This window comes from Nicotiana tabacum, chromosome 1 (genome assembly GCF_000715075.1).
Source record: "Nicotiana tabacum cultivar K326 chromosome 1, ASM71507v2, whole genome shotgun sequence".
NCBI lineage: Eukaryota > Viridiplantae > Streptophyta > Magnoliopsida > Solanales > Solanaceae > Nicotiana > Nicotiana tabacum.
In genome coordinates this window covers 7,881,192-7,901,526 of record NC_134080.1, presented here as the reverse complement: position 1 = coordinate 7,901,526, position 20,335 = coordinate 7,881,192, and the positions used below count along the sequence as shown (strand labels likewise).

Genomic DNA, 20,335 nt, shown 5'->3' with positions numbered 1-20,335 from the left:
AAACTACGTCGTTTCACTAAATGAAACAAGATCAAATCATACTCATTCATTCCATCTTGATCCAATGGATCTCATTCACTCTTGGCTTAGGTATTTAAAGCCTCAAAAATCTGAAAGTTGTCCTCATTTTCACCCATAATTCTTTTCTCCTTCTTCTCTCTTCTCTCTCTCTTCACTCTCTCTACGCCGCCCCAGCTCCGGAAATCGCCGTTGGCGGCGGACCACCTCCAAACACCTCCAAATTCACACCATGTAATCTCCACGACTTCCTCTTTCCATATCTCCAAACCAAAACCTTCAAAAATCCCTCAAACTCCTTGAATCTTAGATCTAAGAAACTTTTCCGTCACTTTTTTGCCCAAATTATTGAAGCTCCAACCACTACCACCCCACAATACCTACATCAATGGATAGAGCTCCTTAAGACCTAGCTATTGATGCCAATTTCACCTTGAAAATCCGGCGACCAAAATCCGGCCAAATTCCGGCGACCTCCCCGAACACCCTCTTTTGGCATACCACCATTTTTTCGGCCACTTGAATTGTAAAATGGTAAAATCCTATTCTTTTTCATGGCTGATTTTTTATTTTTATTTTTATTTTTCAGATTTTATTTTTTATTATTAATTATTTTAGCATTAGTTTTTGAAGTTTTGGAATGTTAAATTTTCTGTTTTTGCACTTGTTGAAGTAGTAAAATAGCTTTGTGTTGATTAAAGTGAGGTAGTGAGGAAATGCTTGAGAGTATATGGTAAAATCGTAATCCTGCCCCGTTATTATTTATTTTTTGATTTTTTTTAGTTAAAGTTAGTTTCTATCTTGTTTCTTCATTTAATCCATTTTTGATTATGTTTGTCTAGTTGGTTTTATTAAATCGCTCCAGCAATAACATGCGTTTCGTTTGGCTTTAATAGTTAATTTTTGTTTGCTTACGATTGGTTCATAACACATGTATGAAGTTTAATTACATGTTTTAATACTTGGTTTAGTTTGAATCAACAGGGTGATATTGATGTTGTTAAAATCTAAAGTTTATGTTATTTTATCACAAAATAGGGTGCTAGTAGCCTATTTTTACTAGTTAGGGTGACTGAAATGATATTTTTTCTCCTTGTTTCTAACATAGTAGATTTCCTTTGACCTTTGAACAAATTTTGAACAGTGTTTAGCATACAATGTCAGTTTTTGTCGGACAAACATTTGGTGAACCAAAATCTGTCCAAATTTGCCTATTTAAGGGCTGCCCTTTCCTCACTTTGGGGGGACTCCATCACACTTTCAGGAGGCATTTTTTATAATTGCTTTGTCACAAAAACAAAAAAAAATTAGCAGTTGAACACATGAAAAGTAAGCTGAAATGGTGAGCTTTGGGAGTGAATCTTAGAGTGCAAACTTTTAAAAAAGTATAAGTCCTCTTTAGAGTTCGTTTCTGGGTTCCCTCTCTAAGTTTTCAGATTGTTTTAACACGGATTTGCTGCTGGTTTTGCTGTTGTTTTGTTGTTGTTTTTATGCTGCTTTAGTTGCCGAACTACTGTTTATTCTTTTGCTACCAGGTAATCCTTTAAGATTCGTAATGTACGTATTTTTAGCAATGGGAACAACTTGAACATGATGCACCATTTAAATGTGTTTGATGTGATGAATAGTTTGACAACAAAAGAGCTTGTATATTATTGTTATGTATCAAGCATGTGATAGTGTGAATATAGCCCTTCATAATACTTGAATATTGAGTTGTAACTTTTTGAATGTGATATGTAAGTCGTTTATGAATTTTTTAAGCATGTTTTCAAGCTATTATATCCGAGTAACAATGTTAAGTATGCCATGAATGACTTTAGGTGTATAACACATAGCATGAGTTCGTTTTAGTTGCTGAAATTTCACTGCCAACATATGCTTCGAGGAATACTGTGATAATATCTTTGTGAATCTGGCCATTTTGCCGAATTTGCAAAAATGGCTATTTTTGTAAAGTGGGCGTTTATACAATTGTGACTATGTAGTTAATGGTCATGAACTCAAACTAAGTAAAGATCTAAGATTATATCAACTTTGGACCTTATTGAATCAAAGATAAAAGTTGGCCCATTTACCTTTAAACAACAAAATTACCCTTTTTCTTCTATATAGCATTGAGCCAATTGAAATTCATTTCTTGGCCCATTTTAATAATAAATTCCAGCAGCCCAAAAACTCAATACAAGCTGGCCCATTTTTTTTTAACAAGAAGTTGGCTCATTTCTTTTAAAATAGATAAAGTTGGTCCAACATTTATTTGCATAATTTTTCCCAACTACAAAGCTCGAAAAAATAATAATAATATCATATTTTCTACTATTTTAATTAACTAGTTTCCCTTTAATTAATCTAAACGTTAGGCAAATAGTAGGTGCGCTTTAACTTCACGGACTCACTTGTGTAGCATGACGCTTAACTTTTGATAAGTTAATTCATCAATTTCATGTCATATTCAATAGTTTTAATTAATTTATAAATCTTTTGTCATAATCACGGATTCGCTTGCGTAGCGTGGTAGTGACATTTAATAAATTTTCTGAAAAAAGAGGGTTAATGTTTCCTCCAACACAATTGCAGCACTTTTTCAAAAGTAAATAACGTGCTAACAATCGTCTGTCATGACTGCGGATTCGCTTGCGTAGCGCCGTTATGACTAAATAATAAATTTCGTCGATCACGCATTCGCTTGCGTAGTGTGGTTATGACATCTTATTATTCAAAAATATTCTTTAATTTTTTCTAATAATCAAGAGATAAAAGAGGATAGGTAAAACACGAAAATAATATAAATCACAGTTTGTCCAAAATTAATTCAAGCCAAGTTTAAATCAATAAAGCGACCGTGCTAGAACCACGGGACTCGGGGAATGCCTTATACCTTCTCCCCGGTCAATAGAATTCCTTACCCGAACTTTGTTTTCGCGGAAATAATCCATTTTTAAAATAATCCATTTTTGATTATGTTTGTCTAGTTGGTTTTATTAAATCGCTCCAGCAATAACATGCGTTTCGTTTGGCTTTAATAGTTAATTTTTGTTTGCTTACGATTGGTTCATAACACATGTATGAAGTTTAATTACATGTTTTAATACTTGGTTTAGTTTGAATCAACATGGTGATATTGATGTTGTTAAAATCTAAAGTTTATGTTATTTTATCACAAAATAGGGTGCTAGTAGCCTATTTTTACTAGTTAGGGTGACTGAAATGATATTTTTTCTCTTTGTTTCTGACATAGTAGATTTCCTTTGACCTTTGGACAAATTTTGAACAGTGTTTAGCACACAATGTCAGTTTTTGTCGGACAAACATTTGGTGAACCAAAATCTGTCCAAATTTGCCTATTTAAGGGCTGCCCTTTCCTCACTTTGGGGGGACTCCATCACACTTTCAGGAGGCATTTTTTATAATTGCTTTGTCACAAAAACAAAAAAAAATTAGCAGTTGAACACATGAAAAGTAAGCTGAAATGGTGAGCTTTGGGAGTGAATCTTAGAGTGCAAACTTTTAAAAAAGTATAAGTCCTCTTTAGAGTTCGTTTCTGGGTTCCCTCTCTAAGTTTTCAGATTGTTTTAACACGGATTTGCTGCTGGTTTTGCTGCTGTTTTGCTGTTGTTTTTATGCTGCTTTAGTTGCCGAACTACTGTTTATTCTTTTGCTACCAGGTAATCCTTTAAGATTCGTAATGTACGTATTTTTAGCAATGGGAACAACTTGAACATGATGCACCATTTAAATGTGTTTGATGTGATGAATAGTTTGACAACAAAAAAGCTTGTATATTATTGTTATGTATCAAGCATGTGATAGTGTGAATATAGCCCTTCATAATACTTGAATATTGAGTTGTAACTTTTTGAATGTGATATGTAAGTCGTTTATGAATTTTTTAAGCATGTTTTCAAGCTATTATATCCGAGTAACAATGTTAAGTATGTCATGAATGACTTTAGGTGTATAACACATAGCATGAGTTCGTTTTAGTTGCTGAAATTTCACTACCAACATATGCTTCGAGGAATACTGTGATAATATCTTTGTGAATCTGGCCATTTTGCCGAATTTGCAAAAATGGCTATTTTTGTAAAGTGGGCGTTTATACAATTATGACTATGTAGTTAATGGTCATGAACTCAAACTAAGTAAAGAGCTAAGATTATATCAACTTTGGACCTTATTGAATCAAAGATAAAAGTTGGCCCATTTACCTTTAAACAACAAAATTACTCTTTTTCTTCTATATAGCATTGAGCCAATTGAAATTCATTTCTTGGCCCATTTTAATAATAAATTCCAGCAGCCCAAAAACTCAATACAAGCTGGCCCATTTTTTTTTTTAACAAGAAGTTGGCTCATTTCTTTTAAAATAGATAAAGTTGGTCCAACATTTATTTGCATAATTTTTCCCAACTACAAAGCTCGAAAAAATAATAATAATATTATATTTTCTACTATTTTAATTAACTAGTTTCCCTTTAATTAATTTAAACGTTAGGCAAATAGTAGGTGCGCTTTAACTTCACGGACTCACTTGTGTAGCGTGACGCTTAACTTTTGATAAGTTAATTCATCAATTTCATGTCATATTCAATAGTTTTAATTAATTTATAAATCTTTTGTCATAATCACGGATTCGCTTGCGTAGCGTGGTAGTGACATTTAATAAATTTTCTGAAAAAAGAGGGTTAATGTTTCCTCCAACACAATTGCAGCACTTTTTCAAAAGTAAATAACGTGCTAACAATCGTCTGTCATGACTGCGGATTCGCTTGCGTAGCGCCGTTATGACTAAATAATAAATTTCGTCGATCACGCATTCGCTTGCGTAGTGTGGTTATGACATCTTATTATTCAAAAATATTCTTTAATTTTTTCTAATAATCAAGAGATAAAAGAGGATAGGTAAAACACGAAAATAATATAAATCACAGTTTGTCCAAAATTAATTCAAGCCAAGTTTAAATCAATAAAGCGACCGTGCTAGAACCACGGGACTCGGGGAATGCCTTATACCTTCTCCCCGGTCAATAGAATTCCTTACCCGAACTTTGTTTTCGCGGACCGATTAAAATAGAGTCAAACCTTCCTTTGACTAGGGATCCAAATAAATGGTGACTTGGAATACCGAAAAAATCAATTCTAAGTGGCGACTCTGAACAATAAAATAATCCCTATTCAAATTTTGTCACTTTAATTGGAAAAACTCTTTGGCCCATACACATATTATTATTATTTTGAGGGGTAGAAAAAGGGTGTGACAAGGCTCATTTTTGTTTCACATATTTGTGGACCTCAATCTTACACTTCTGGGTCCACAAAAATGTGAGACAAAAAAATATCTTATACAATTAGGGGTCGTTTGGTAGGGTGCATAAGAATAATGCTGAATATGTTGTATTAGTAATGCTGATATTAGTTATGCTTGCATTAGTTATGCTGATATTAGTTATGCTGACATATTTTTTTATCCATTTTTTGATTTGATGTATTAAAGCATTGCACAATTTCTAAAAGAATTGTTTGTTTACAAAAATATCCTTAAATTCAGTTCATCACTATAACTTTTTAAAAGAAACATATGTTGAGAAATATTTTTATAGGAAAAAATTTTGAAAAATTATTTGATTTGCCTACCTATATTGTAAAATAGAACTAAATATTTATCTATTAAAAAAAAATGCTAAGTAGACGAATTTAGAATGCAAAATCAATAAATTAGAAGTGTTTGAGTAAAAATGAAAATATAACAACACTCCCAACTAAAGAAGGCTAGGGGTAGTCGAGCTTTTTCTATTTTATACCGGGAGTGAGACACGTTTGATAGGGTCGATCTTAGACGATTAGTAGTTAATGTTGAGTCCACACTATCCTTTCTGTTTTTCATAGCCCCGAGTATTAATTACTGGTTATTGTTATTGCATGTCATCTATTTTATGGTTTTTATGCTTCTGTTACTATTTCTATTGTTTCTGCTGACGTTACTGATGAATTGCTTCTTCTTGTTTTATTTCCGTCGTACTGAGCCGGGGGTCTATTGGAAACAGTCTCTCTGCCCCATCGGGGTAGGGGTAAGGTCTGCGTACCCACTACCCTCCCCAGACCCCCACTTCGTGGGATTTTACTGGGTCGTTGTTGTTGTCCCAACTAAAGAAAGAGAAACGATAAAGTTGTCTTCGTGTGTCCTATAGATTACAGGTTCGAACCGTGGAAGCAACCACTAATGCTTGGATTAGGATAGGCGGTCTACATCACTTCACTTAAGATACGACTCTTTCCCACACCATGGACTATTTATCAACTCTGGAAATGCAAATTCCACTCTACAAAACTCAACAAATTAGTAGGCGTTTGGACATAAAAATTATAATTGTTGAAAAAAAAAGTAATATTTGGAGTTAAATTGAAAAATGGTATTTGAAATTTGAAATTATGTTTGGACATGCATTTCACTTGAAAAAAATGTTGAAGATTTGTGAGTTGGGAAAAAAGTTTTTTATGAAAATTTGGAAAAGTGGTCTTTTTGAAAAATTCATTTTCAAATTTTTTCTAAAAACTTGTAAAATTTCATGGACAAACACATATTTAAAAAAAAATTGGAAAAAAGGAATTTTTTTTATGGACAAACATGGTCTTAGAATTGTATGCACTGAACATTAAACAGGATAAATAATATTTACACAATCACGTCAACAAAAATATAATCATAGACCATAATAATTATTTATTGGTCTCCCCAAGAGCAAGGTGAGAAGTTCTTGGAGGGAAGGATGTCGGAGGTCTATTTGGAAACAACCTCTCTATCCCAGGGTAGGGGTAAGGTCTGTATACACACTACCTTACCAAATCCCACTAAGTGGGATTATACTGGGTTGTTATTGTTGTTTCCTAAAAAAAAGTAAAATGTTTACTAAAGCCAGTGTAATTATAGTGTAATTTTTTTTTAACAACATCAGTATAAAATCCATGCATTAAACAACCAATTTGTATAATTGCTATATTTCCATTTCAATGCTGATGCACAAAAATCTAAGTGGATAGTCATGGATTCAAGAAAAACAACAACATTACTATATAGTATTAAATTGGATGATCCAATGTCACATTTCAAATAATCTACACCTCCTTTATAACAATTGGCAAACAAGCCATTTATGAGTTCCCACCAATAACAACAACAACAACATCTACAGTTGTATGTATCATTGTTCCAATATCTATATTCACTTGCAGAACCTATTTTTTAGCAAGAAGCATCTTAGCTGGAGCTCTTATGATGCTTAGCTCCATTCTCTGGTGTCATATTATCTGGCGCCGCTCTCTTGAGTCTCGACTGCAATACCAAATCAATCAGAAGCATTGCAAATTCATTACAATATCCATTACCTATGGTTGGCTGAATGCTGAGAAAAGTATGAACACTAACCTTCTCTTCAGCACACTGCTCCAAGTGCCGAACAAGTATATCTTTGGTGTCTGAGCAAATAACTGAAAATTCAAGACGCGGAACAATAAGAAGTCTTCAGTGAGAAAAGGCTTGAATAGTTGCAGATTGATGATTTTTACCAGTCGTCCGTTCAAGTGTTCGACTTTTTGCATGAAAAGGTACTCTTTCAGATGATTAGAATACACAAGTTTTATGCCCCCGAAATTCAATATCTAGTATGCATTTTCTTCTCCCATAAATTGAGAATTAACAGAAGAAGAGAAAGTGATTTAATATTAAAACTTGTCAAACAAACTACCAATAACCACATTACGCAAAACATTATGTTTATAGCACATCAGAGAAAGTTTTTTCCAGATGTGAAGTCCATTACTCCTATTATTTTCCTCCTAAAGGACTTTTGACATGCACGTTTAATATAAGATACATCTTTGAAGCTTAATTCCTTCCAGCGAGAGAATTTTCTAAAGGACTTCGTCGAGCTACTTGAACCCCTCTATTGATTTGAAACAGAACCCATTTTAAACAGACACTAATAGTTTAGAACAGACTTTGTTGAGCTACTTGAAGTACAATTACGCTTTCATTAAGTGTTTTTTGCATGCTGGAAAGGCTTGAGTGCTTCAGTGAGAGGAAATTTAATGTGGAAAGAAAACCCTATTTGGCAACTAGATTCCAAAATACTCAATATAAAAAGATCGGTTTCCATAATTACTCGTAAAGCATTAAACTCACTTGGTCATTCAACTTAACTGGTCTTCACTCTTCAGCGTCGTAACTAAAAATGCATTGCCAAAGGACATCTTAATAAATCCATGCACCGTGGCATTCCACTCATAACCCATGCACTGTAGCATTACACTCATAAGACGTTCTTTATAAACGGTACCTCAGTGGCATCAGTTTTTGATCAGAAAAACATCTCACCAGCCTGATTAGATACCAGGGTGGTAAACTTAGACTACATTTATGTCATATGGAGTTTCAACCTATAAAAAGAAGCACCATTTTTTCCAACTTTCTTGAAAAATAGAATACCTTATCAAGACATATCTTAAGACCCCATGAACCAGATCTACAATATTTTCCAACATTTTGTACTAAGAAGACTGCCATAATTCAAATATCGTCATTTAGACAGACTAAGCAGGAGGCATGACCTATACACTTAGATATAACAAGTAGTCAAGTCAATCCATTCATTAGTCACTGGAGTAGGGGGATAAGGTTTTCTAGTCATTCAAAATAATACCAATCCAGAAAAATAACAACATAATAACAGATAAAAACAACTAAACGTCAATCCCAGGCTAGGTGTCGACCATGTAGAAAGTGAATATACTAAATAAAGGAGAATCTTTTTCTTGTCTTACCTTGATTTGGCGGAGGAAGAGTCCGAGCATGAGTAGGACAATAGGTTACTGGTGTCATTTTCTGGAGACAAAGAGAAACATAACATCAGTAAGGGGCAAAGAAATCAATACTCTGTCTATCAGAAAAACGAAAGAAATAGTAGCACATGCCTGACAGCTATAAAAATTAAGGAAACTAAGATGACTTAGCAACAAAAAATCATGCATGGAACACTGATGCTAATGTAAAATTAACTCTTATAGGAGACATTTGAGCTCTATAAAAAGGTTTTCTGTTCCTTCGGTTGATTTCGCTCTGCAGTCATGCCATTCTGAAAAATGACTTCCAAAAAAGAGAGTCCATCAAGCTGACTCTCACATAAAAACATTAATGTTAATCATCCAATCACATAACCGCCTGAAGAGCACCTTTTGCATATCATAAGATTACCATGCAATAGTGAACGTATAAAGTTTCCTGCAATAGCGACCTAATAAATTCAGCTTCAAAGCAACTCAGTAAAGGAAAGTATCATAATCAACTTCACTCCATGAATTAGGGAAGGAATTCATTATCGAACAGTATTCTAATATTCAATTTCTCAATTTTGCAATCACGCAACCATTGGAGAGAAACTGAAGGTCAACCAAAGAAGCAAATCAGATCCAGAACGCCACAATAATCACAGTACTGTTTATCAGCTGATGATAATATCTCGAACCTAGTAATTTGCAGCTCTTCTATATCTATTTAGATAAGCAATTCAGATTAGAATCATTAAAGTCATTAAAAGGTATGTCACAGAACCTAATTATTCAGTTGTAGAGAACACGTTGAGTTATGGTTAATGTAATGGAAGCATAGTGAATGATGACATAAGATGCAAAGCATGGCACCAACTCCTAAAACTCACGGAAGGAAGACAATTAGCTTCCTAGTAGTTCATATATACATTTAAGGGTATTAAACTCTGGTAGAACTTAGTATATTGAAGAGTAAGTAAATAGAGCTTGCGCATATATGAGGAAATATTAGGTTGAAGTGTAAGCGGAGTAACGCGCCCACCTGGTCCCTAATAGGAAAGTACATCTATAGGTTCTTGGTTGGTTATCTAATATTGGTAATGAATTAGCATGGGAAAGACAGCGAAGATGGGTTTCGACATTTTCCATGTGGTCCTCTAGTTGAAACATTCTGGCCAAGATTTCAAAAACTCAATTTTGGTAAAATTTGTGTATTACAAGGGCTAGATGGAACAGAAGTACAAAAGACCTAGATAGAGAAAGAGACAAGCTACGTCGTGCATGAACACAAAACAAGAAACTATGTTCAGGGTACTCGTCCGAGGAACAAAAGGCAAAATAGAGAAAGAGACAATTTTATATCCAGATAAATATAAACTTTTGTTGCGCTAAGCAGCATCATAGGGCGAAACAAGAGTAATATGAATGAAAAGCTGGCTGCTACAGTCTTGGATTATTTTCAGGAGATAAAAGGAAATATAGGAAACGAGTACAAGAAAAAAGAGGTAGTATGAATAAAGAGAAAGCAACAAGGAGGAAAAACAGCAGAGTGGAGGAAGAAGATAGAATCAGCATAAAACTACAGTAGATACATCTCTAGTGTTTGAATCTTCAAATCTGATTCGAGGCTTAGGAAATAAGGGGACCTTTAATTTGGAGAAACCTCTTATTCTTAGCCATAGGATTCCCCCCAAAAAAAAAAAAACCACGCTAAACGTCACCATAATAGATAGTCATATCAAGATAATTATAAAGTTTCTAAAACAGGCCTTGTATAACATGAACATCCAAAGAAACTTGTTACAGGATTATGCAATTCTACATAGGTTACAACACACAGGAAAAAGGATGATGAAGCTTCTATTTATTCTTCTTCATTCTTTTTTTCTTATCAGAGTACAATCTTTTTTCTCCAAAAGAAAAAAAAAAGGAAGAGAAATACAATCTTCCCTTACTAACTCGCCTTCAGAACAAGTTTTTATGTATTCGTAAGGCAAATTCTTTGAACATTCTACTTTTCATCTATAATGTCTTCAAATATTTATCATTTGCGTTTGAAGGAAAAAGTGAAATAGCACTACACACTAATTATCACGCCATATTAGTCCAAATCTATACATGGTTTATTATTCAACTGTAATAAAAATGCTATTGCCCTAGAGCCTAAAACATTTCAACTTTGAACTGTAGGACATGATCATGGATTTGTACAAACATCAGAGCAGTCAAACAAATAGATCTCTTAAAAATCCAAACAACTGTCACGAAAACCTGGCTGAGAAACAATCTGACGGTAAAAAAAAGATGTTCTTTCTTGAGAAAATTACTTTTATGGGGCAAAGGCACATTAATAACTTCCTACATTAGCTCCTTGATACTTCAAATAGGTATATTTCACACTTCTAGTGGTATTCAGGGGCGAAGCCATCTTTTTCTTCGCCGAATATATTACGAAAAATTACATTGTGTATATAAGTAAAATATTGATTTTAGATATATATATATATATATATATATATATATATATATATATATATATATATATATATATAGTATAATAATATTAATCACCCTTTGTCGGAATTTTTTTTTAAGTCTGAGCACCCTTGAGGAAATTTATGGCTTTGCCACTGGTGGTATTATATTTATGCCAAACAATCTTTAGATAGGCATGAACTTTCCTGGCCTTCATTCAACAGATAGTTTCACAGTCAAACATGGGCCAATGTAAACAAAACTAGAAACTTTTCACCCATGCATATAAAACAACAATGACAGAACTGAAGTTTCAAAGCTGAGCTGCATTCAATTTTCAACTATTACAATAAAATTGTAGTCCACATGGCAGATACTGAGTCCACGTGTGTAAACCAAAGAGTAGAGCTTTATGCAAAGCTGAATGTACCACAGTTTAAACCCGACATCTGTTAACAACAAACAGCATCCCCCTCCGTTCTTGTTTTGATGTGATATATAAAATGTGAATGCACCAAATATTTGTTTAACCAGTAAATTTATTAAAAAACAAAGCACCAAAAATCTGATAATCCTCATTTATCAGTTACAGTTCAACGATCATTCTTTTACACATCAAGTATCAAGAAAACCCAAGAGTTTATATGAAAACGAAACGTCTGAGAACCCATTTTCAAACAAAAACAAGAAATCACACCAGGCTCCTCAAGGCAAAGTCGTTTTTAGGCCAGATGACTACTTGCAAAGAGACCCTTTATGTAAAATGATAAGGAATCATATAAAAGCACATAAATTCATGACACAACCTCAACAAACATAGCAAATAAACAGAAAAATGAGGTTTTTTTGAGTGTGTGTGTGTGTGTGTGTGTACAGAGCAAACAGAACAAAGGGTGTATGGAAAAATCATCAACTAAAAACTGGAAAAAGGAAAAAAAAAAAAAAGGAGTAGATAGATTTATGAAAAGGGTTGTCAGTAAAACCAAGATTGAACTCTTTCTTTACACAAAAAAAGCAAAAAGTAAAGAACAAAAAAAGGTGCTTACAGAGGAAGTGGAGGAATTAGAAGGTCGGAGCTGGCTAAAATTTTTGGGGTCAAAAGAAGGCCAGCCGTCACCGAGCATTGACTCCATTGATATAAGTAGGGCGAAGAAGATGGAGAAGATAGAATTATGGAGAGAACAATGCCGGTATGCAAATGGTACAGACACCGGTATTGTAAATTGAAGTTGCAAGGAATATATATAGTGGTGTTGAGAAAAAGAAAAACGTTGCATTTTATGGTGTATACACCTCGCTTTGTACTATGAAGCTAAAATTTTCAAATGTAAATTGGATTTTAAATTAATTTTATATATATTTAATTAATTTTTAACATAAATATAAAGGTTGGATTGAAGCTACTGGATTTAGCCAAATCTGTAGTTAATCTCGTAGCTCCGTGCGTGATATCAAGTATATATTGAGTTGGTATAAATATAGTTGTTATTAAGTGTTAGAATTTATTTTTTATACGTATTTAATATGTTTCTTAATACAAATATAGAGTTTGGATTAAAGTTGTTGGGTTCAGTCTAACTTGTAGCTAATCTTCTCGCTCTACGTGTGATATCACATATACATTGAGTTGCTATAAACATCAGATGCAAATTATTTTTTAAATATAAATAAAGACATGTAATCCACGAAACACGAATTAAATCACAAATATAAGGAAAATTTGAAAATTAAAAGATCTAAGAAAAAGATTACGTGTAATATTACTTAAATTTGATTACTTATGAAAAAATTAAGGAGATATTTAGGTAGGTCCAACCAATCTAAATAAATTTATAACTCATTAAAATTACTATAATCCACTTGAAGATTCATCAATAGAGAGAAAAGAGTCCATATCACTATTACTCCCCCTCCCCCCCCCCGGTTCATAGCCTCATTACTCTCCCAATCTCACCTTTGTTTGACCATCCTCATTTTCTGTTTGTCTTTCCTCTGATATAAAAATGTTTAATTAAAGGATGGAATTTTAGTTGAAGTACTAAAAAAACATTTACACTGTTAGCTTTTACCGGTAAATTGCGAAATACTTACATATTTTTTAGCACAAATGTTAGTAAACTTATTTGGATCTTTTTCTATGTCCCAAACAAAATTAGTTTACCGTGTTTAAATTATAAATTGAATTAAAATATACATATTAAATGTGTAAGTGTTATTTTTACGTAAAAAATACACATCATGCGCTTATTGAGTTTTTAGTGCATACAACAAATGCGAATAAGTTCTTTCCACAAATATATTAAATTTTGTCCAAATAGATGGATAGTGACTTTTTTTCTTTTATGATGTAAAGCAAAAGATAATTTGGTTAATAGAAAGAAAAAAAGTAAAGCAAAAGAAATAACAGATCCCGAGTTATGGGCCAACCTTTTTATCATTTGGGCCAATTCTACAGGGAGAAATTCAAAAATAGCTAGATTTACAATTGGTCGTTCAAAAATAGCCTAGTTTCAAAAGTAATCGAAATTTAGCCACTTTTCATGTAAAGATAAATTTGAGCAAAAACACTGTTAAAACCCGAAAAATACGCCAGTATATTATACTGGAGTTCCAGCATAAGTATGCTTGAACTCCAACATACTATACTGGAGTTCCAAGATAAGTATGCTGGAACTCCAGCATAATATGATGGAGTTCCAACATAAGTACACTAGAACTCCAACATAATATACTGGAGTTCCAGCAAGTATAATTGTCCAGTATAATATACTGGAGTTTGGAGCACTGGTGCTCTAGTCTCCAGTATATTATACTAGAGTCAGCAAAGTATACCGGTCCAGCATAATATGCTGGAGTTCATACACAGGTACATCGAACTCCAGTATATTATGCTCGATCGGTCTTTGTTGCAGCAAAATAGTGGCTATTTTTCATTGACTTCGTAAACGCTGACTATTTTTGAATGACCAGTCCGAAAACTGGCTATACCGTGCTATTTTTACAATTCTACAGTCTATTCTCTCTTAAGCTTATTGTCAAAATAGTACGGTCTAGACGGTTTCCAAACTGATAATTAAAAAATAATTAGTATTTGTAAAATTATTAAAAATTAGTCATTATTTTGCTGAAACACATAAATTTCCAGCATAATATGTTAGATTATGGAGCTCCTGCATATATACTTCCAACATATTATGTTGGAACTCCAGCACACGGGAAGTTCCAGAATAATATGCGGGATTATGGAGTTCCTGCATATAAACTTCCAGCATATTATGATGGAACTCCAACACATTATAAACTTCCAGCATATTATGCAGGAAGCTCATAAATAAAAAAGTTGAAGTCCAACATATTATACTGGAATGTTTCTGAATTTTTAACAGTGCTTTTGTTCAAATTTTATCTTTGCATGCAAAGTGGCTAAATTTTCATTACTTTTAAACTGTGGCTATTTTTTAATTATCATTTTTAAATTAAATATGACTATTTTTGAATTTCATCCAAGCTAATTGGGTCAATTTCCAGCTTCCCGATGCAAAATTAGACATGGAGAACTAATTAAAATAGTCGCTCACCACCCACTTAAACCAAAAATATTATGTGTGTATGTATCAACGTATAATTTATGTATTACTGGTTAGAAAATATAAATAGTAAATACAGGTTGGCTATTTTTGTAAAGATCCCATCAGACATCTCGAATTATGGGCCAACTTTTATCATTTGGGCCAATTTTATTGGGTCAATTCCCAGCTTCCCGATGGGCCAACCTAACGGGTCTCTAAAATCAGAACTTTCAGCCTTTGGCCCAATCAAACAGTAACGGATCTTTCTTCCACTCCAGAGTATTAGGTCTCGAGCTGTTACCTCTTATTTCTTTCACCAACCCTCTCTTCCTCTCTGGTTTTGAAACTCGTTTTCGTTAGACTAGAGAGGAATAGAGGCGTTACGAAAGGCACGTTTTTTATCTCCGATTAATCGGCTATGGCGGCGCCGGAAGCTCCCGTTTGCTATGTCGGAGTTGCCAGAAAGTCCGCCGCCTTCCGTCTCATGAAACAAATGGTTTGCTGTTTTCATTTTCTTTCACATACGTTTCGAATTGCCGTATTTATGTGAAATGAGTTAATTGTATCTCAAAATTCAATTTTTTTTGGTTATAAATGTGATTTCTGATTTGATCCTTGTCATTTCAGTTTTAAAATTGATGAATTTTCATGTTCGTGTACCAAAAAGGAGATGAAAAATATTATTTTGTTTTACATGTAATGAATTAATAGAAAAATTAAATATGTGCGCGGCAGGCAAGATTGCTTGAGTTGAAGGTGATGATATAGTTATTATTAATAAGTATTACTCCCTCCATAGGAATTTATGTGTCCTTTTTTTATTGGCCATGCAGTTTAAGAAAGAAAGACTTCTAAACTTGTGGTCTAAAATAAGCCATAAACATTTGTATGTCTTTAAATCATCTCATTAATGTTAAAGTGAAAATTTTGTAAGTGTGCCGCTTAAATTGGGACGTAGGGAGTAATGTTTATGGGAACTCCTCTGTGTGCATATTAATATTGAAGCTGACGGCTTTTGATTCTTTTAATGTCCATAAATTTTGTAATTATGAGAAGTGAAGGATATCAAGCGAGTGGTCCTGAGCTTTTGATTTTGAGACTGACGAAATGTAGGATATATAGTTTTTGATTCTGAAGTTTCTGAAGTTTTTCTGTGATCTGTATATTTGATGGAGTTAATTGCCATTGATGGAACTATAATTATAAACTGATTCAGTATATTCGATTTCTTTTGTTGTATATCTGCTTGTACTTGAGCTAGTTACTCTGCAATTTCCGTTATATATATTTGTAATATGCATGAAATGTGGTTAATAGGGATGGGAAGAAGGAGAAGGCTTGGGCAAGAACAAGCAAGGAATCAAAGGATATGTCAGAGTACAGAACAAACAAGACACTGCAGGTTTTTAATGGATTGCCTTATCGCATCTTGATTTAGTAACTGTTTTGTTGCATGGCTGCAATAGAGGAGGAAAACATCTCTCTCTCATGAGTTGGTGGGGGGGGGGGGGGGGGATAAGGAAGATAATCTTAGGAAAGGGAACAAAATAAGAACTCCTTAGCATAGGATAGATAATGGGAGGCAAGGGAACAAAGTAAGACCTCCTTAGCATTATAGGTAGTAAGTGAAATTCAAAGAAATGTTGTTATCTTCCTTATATTTTATTTTTAGAAGTAAATGCTTAGCTGGTTTTTATTTCTGAATTATGGAATAGGTATCGGTACAGAAAAGCCAAATGAATGGGCGTTTGATACAGCGCAGTTTGATAGCATCCTTAAAAGATTAAAAGTGGTAACTCTCTTCTTCAACTTTGAGTTGTAATGTATTCACCAAGTTTGTTTCCTAATGTGCTATATGACTAACATCTATTTTCATTATTTGGCAGCAAACAGCTGAAATCAACAATGATGAAGGTACATTGAATTGAAAATCATTCTTTAGTTATACATAAACAATTTCGTTCTGTTGTATGAAATTTTTCGGGTGCTTCTAACAGTAAAAGAGAAAAAAGAAGTGCAAAATGACACGAAAACAGGATCTTCTAATGGAGAACAAGAGACTGTAGCTAAGGTTACTCGGCCTCAAGGAAGGTAAGTTTGTCGGTATATGCTTCTTTACATGTGGTGAGCTGGAACACATTGTAATGAAAAACCAATTTTTCATTTTTCTGTGCACCAGATATAAGAGAAGGGAAAGAGGAAAGCTTGTGCACTCATATTCAGCGCAGGATCTTGAAGGAATTCTTGTAAGTTTACTTTTGCATGAAAGTGATGTTTCCACTATATGGATACTGATTAGGGCTATAACAAGTTCACCAACAATTTACTCTGATGTTATATCTGAGCCTACTAGGATGTTATGATTTTGTTTTTGCAATTCACAGTCAATAAGCAGAATATTTTTAGGGTATTTGTCCATTCAAAACGACAAAACCTGTATACTTCTTCCATAAAAACTAGGAATTTTGTTTTCTTTTTATATGATTTAATGGTTGACTTGGGACTGGATCAGCTTATTCTCTTATACGATTATATTTGCAAATTGACCATTATGTTAAAAAGAATGCACTCACTTGCTCATGCTTGAGCCTTTTTTTGACTCAAAGTTTGTAATTCACGCTCCTTTTGGCTATTTCTTCTATAATTTTGTGTTTTGCTTAGCCATATTTACATGTTCTGTAGGTCAAAAAGACAAAGACTTCTCCGACAAATGATGATCATAAGGCAGCAGATACGGCGGAGACTATTATTGTTGCAGATGATGCATGTAAGTTCGAGATTTGTTATTTGAGCAGTTAGGTTGCCTGACCCATTTGAATTATGAAAAAAGCACGCGCATGTGGAAATGCGTTGGTTCAAATTTAATGTTGCTGTTTATAAACATGTTTTTAAGAGGGAGAGGAGCGCCAAAGAAAAAGGAGAGAGAAGAGTGCAAATCCTGCTCTGGAATCAGTAATTTCCTACACTACTGCGGAGTAGCTAATTTCCTAATTATCATCCACTAAGGACTTCCAAGATAACAAGCTATAATCATCTCAGTGAAAAGGATAAGGAGACCTCCTCTGATCTACTAGATATTTTCTTGCTATGTTAGTTTCCACTCAAAGTTGCTAGTATATCAAGGCTTTCTTTTTTTGTCTGGCTGATGGGAGTGGGGAGATCAGTGATTTGTGGAAGGAGATTTTGAAAATATGAATAAATACTAATCTCTTTCTGACCTGAATTGCAGCTCCTGTTTCTCTATCGAGTCTATACATTTCGTTTTCTTGCAGGGTGGTGGGATCGTTGTTGGGGTGTATGTTTGCAAGTATGCTACTGTCTGTGCATATGTTTAATAAGGATATGTTGATATGAAATGGGTTTTGATACTTGCGATAACTGGTTGGGCTTTCAGATATAAGCTTAAGCTGTCAATGCATCCACTGATTGTTTATTAAAATAATTCCTTTTGCCAGGTAATGAAGATCAAGGTGTTCCCCCAGAATGGTGGGGCTATAAAAATGGATTTGTCTCAGGAGGATTTCTTGGAAGTCAAGCTCGGAGAAAAAAGTCATCTTCGTCCGAGACGATGCGAGACTTCAGTGAGAGGACCACATTCCATGAGGAGGATCAAGAAAATCTTTATAACCTTGTGCAAGTATGCTTTCTGACCATTCGAAGAAGCATAGGTTTTACTTTCTAATTGCTTAATGACTTTGAACTGTCACTGGCCCCGCAACATATCTTTCGTGTAGTTTGTAATTGGATGCAACTGTTAAGATTTTCTCTAGAATAAATCTCTCTTAATAGATCTCTTCTTGTTCCTCAATCTTCGGGGAATAATGTAACACTACTTCTAATGAAGTTTAAAGTTTAAGTGCCTTATGTATGGTATCTTTACTAACTTCACCTAATGCATCTATATCCTCCTAACTGTAATGCTGGCAAATATTATCAGGATCTGACTTCTTACATAGACTAATTGGAACATTATAAGATACATTTGTCTAGTTAACAAATGCAAGTGCAAGGTGTATACTGATTTAGTTATTAGTAGGTTGCAGTTTTTTTATTATTCTGATATGAATCTTTTCTGATTAGCTTCCTTGCTGATATTCTCTGGTGATGTGTATTAGCATTGGGGAAGTTCATCTAGAAATATAATGACAATGTCATTCAACTGCAGAATACAGCCACAACTGGAAAACAAGGACTGGGTATCAAAGACCGGCCAAAGAAGGTTGCTGGTTGCTACTTCGAGGGGAAAAAGACATCCTTTGATGATAGCGATGAAGAAGATTCTTCTGAGTCGAACCCTCCCATGGAAGCAGAATATGAAGAAATCAGTCACCCAGCCAAAAATGATGAACCAAAATTGAAGCTGAAGAAATTGTGCAAACGGCTCTTGAAACAGGTTTCTTTAGATTATTTTTGTCACTGATTTAAGTAATTTATTCAAAGTCATGTCTTGATGACAAGAGGGGTTGCTCTGATGGTAAGCAACCTCCACTTCCAACCAAGAGGTTGTGAGTTCGAGTCTCCCCAAGAGCAAGGTGGGAAGTTCTTGGAGGGAAGGATACCGGGGGTCTATTTGGAAACAGCCTCTCTACCCCAGGGTAGGGGTAAGGTCTGCGTACACACTACCCTCCCCAGACCTCACTAAGTGGGATTATACTGGGTTGTTGTTGTTATTCAAAGTCATGTCTTGACTTCCCTTCATTGATATCCGACACTCCAGGCACCTGGGAACTCTTTAAAGCTGAAGCAGCTTAAAGTGCTAATTGATGAACAATCTTCAGATCTTTGTAGTTTCACTAAAAAAGAGGCACTTGGTTTTTTGAAGCGCAAGGTAAAGTACATTTTCATTAGCAGACTTGCCTTCTGTAACCCATGCAATCTTGTAGTGTCTTTTGGGAGGAGATATCATTCGTTCTGTCTTTTCAATAATCTTTCTTCATTGTTCATTTAGCATGCTCAAATGACTTGTTTCCTTGTATGCAGCTTGAAGGCAGTGACAAGTTCTCAGTGGAGGGAAAGAGAGTGTCTCTTTCTGTAAAGGGTGCCTGAATTTTTTTTTCCTTTGCTGGGATTAGCTGTGACGAAATGTAGATGGCCACCGAGACTAGGTTGATAGTAAAACAATTAGGTGGGAGATTTTGAGTCTTCATTCGCCAAGCTTTCCTTGTTCTTTTTTCTATTATTCTTCTATTTCCGTACCACTGCATTCCTCCCTGATCTTTTTTTCTTCCCTTTTTTTTTTGTTTTATTTTAAACCTTTTTCTTGGGTTATTTATCATTTGTCTGTTATAGGCCAAGGAATAGATGTCAGTATAAAGGTCAATATAAGTTGTATTATGAACAGATGCCCAATTATTTGATTGTTACACCTTTATAAATTGTTAAAGTTATTGCACATAGATGAGAGATGAGTTATTGGCTCTCTGGGTTGTCTCAATATGGTTGATTGCGCG

General features: G+C 34.2%; 2 protein-coding genes across 3 annotated transcripts; one reads left to right on the top strand and one right to left on the bottom strand.

Annotated features, from left to right (window-relative positions):
* Nucleotides 1-7,072: 7,072 nt before the first annotated feature.
* LOC142177087 (DET1- and DDB1-associated protein 1-like) lies at nucleotides 7,073-12,535 on the bottom strand. The gene is made up of 4 exons (XM_075245690.1): nucleotides 12,363-12,535; nucleotides 8,839-8,899; nucleotides 7,445-7,506; nucleotides 7,073-7,351 (listed from the first exon to the last, which is right to left on the bottom strand). The coding sequence occupies exons 1-4, from the start codon at nucleotides 12,447-12,449 to the stop codon at nucleotides 7,277-7,279; spliced, it is 285 nt and encodes a 94-aa protein (XP_075101791.1). The 5' UTR covers nucleotides 12,450-12,535; the 3' UTR covers nucleotides 7,073-7,276.
* A 2,632-nt stretch (nucleotides 12,536-15,167) lies between these two features.
* LOC107774744 (G-patch domain-containing protein 1) lies at nucleotides 15,168-20,277 on the top strand. 2 transcript variants are annotated; one of them, XM_016594383.2, is made up of 11 exons: nucleotides 15,168-15,381; nucleotides 16,203-16,287; nucleotides 16,601-16,677; nucleotides 16,772-16,799; nucleotides 16,883-16,976; nucleotides 17,065-17,131; nucleotides 17,568-17,652; nucleotides 18,341-18,522; nucleotides 19,051-19,278; nucleotides 19,603-19,713; nucleotides 19,866-20,277. In XM_016594383.2, the coding sequence occupies exons 1-11, from the start codon at nucleotides 15,304-15,306 to the stop codon at nucleotides 19,929-19,931; spliced, it is 1,101 nt and encodes a 366-aa protein (XP_016449869.1). In that variant the 5' UTR covers nucleotides 15,168-15,303; the 3' UTR covers nucleotides 19,932-20,277. The 2 variants fall into 2 exon arrangements, with proteins under 2 accessions (XP_016449869.1, XP_075088558.1); XM_075232457.1 differs by lacking the exon at nucleotides 19,603-19,713.
* The last annotated feature ends 58 nt before the right edge of the window (nucleotides 20,278-20,335 follow it).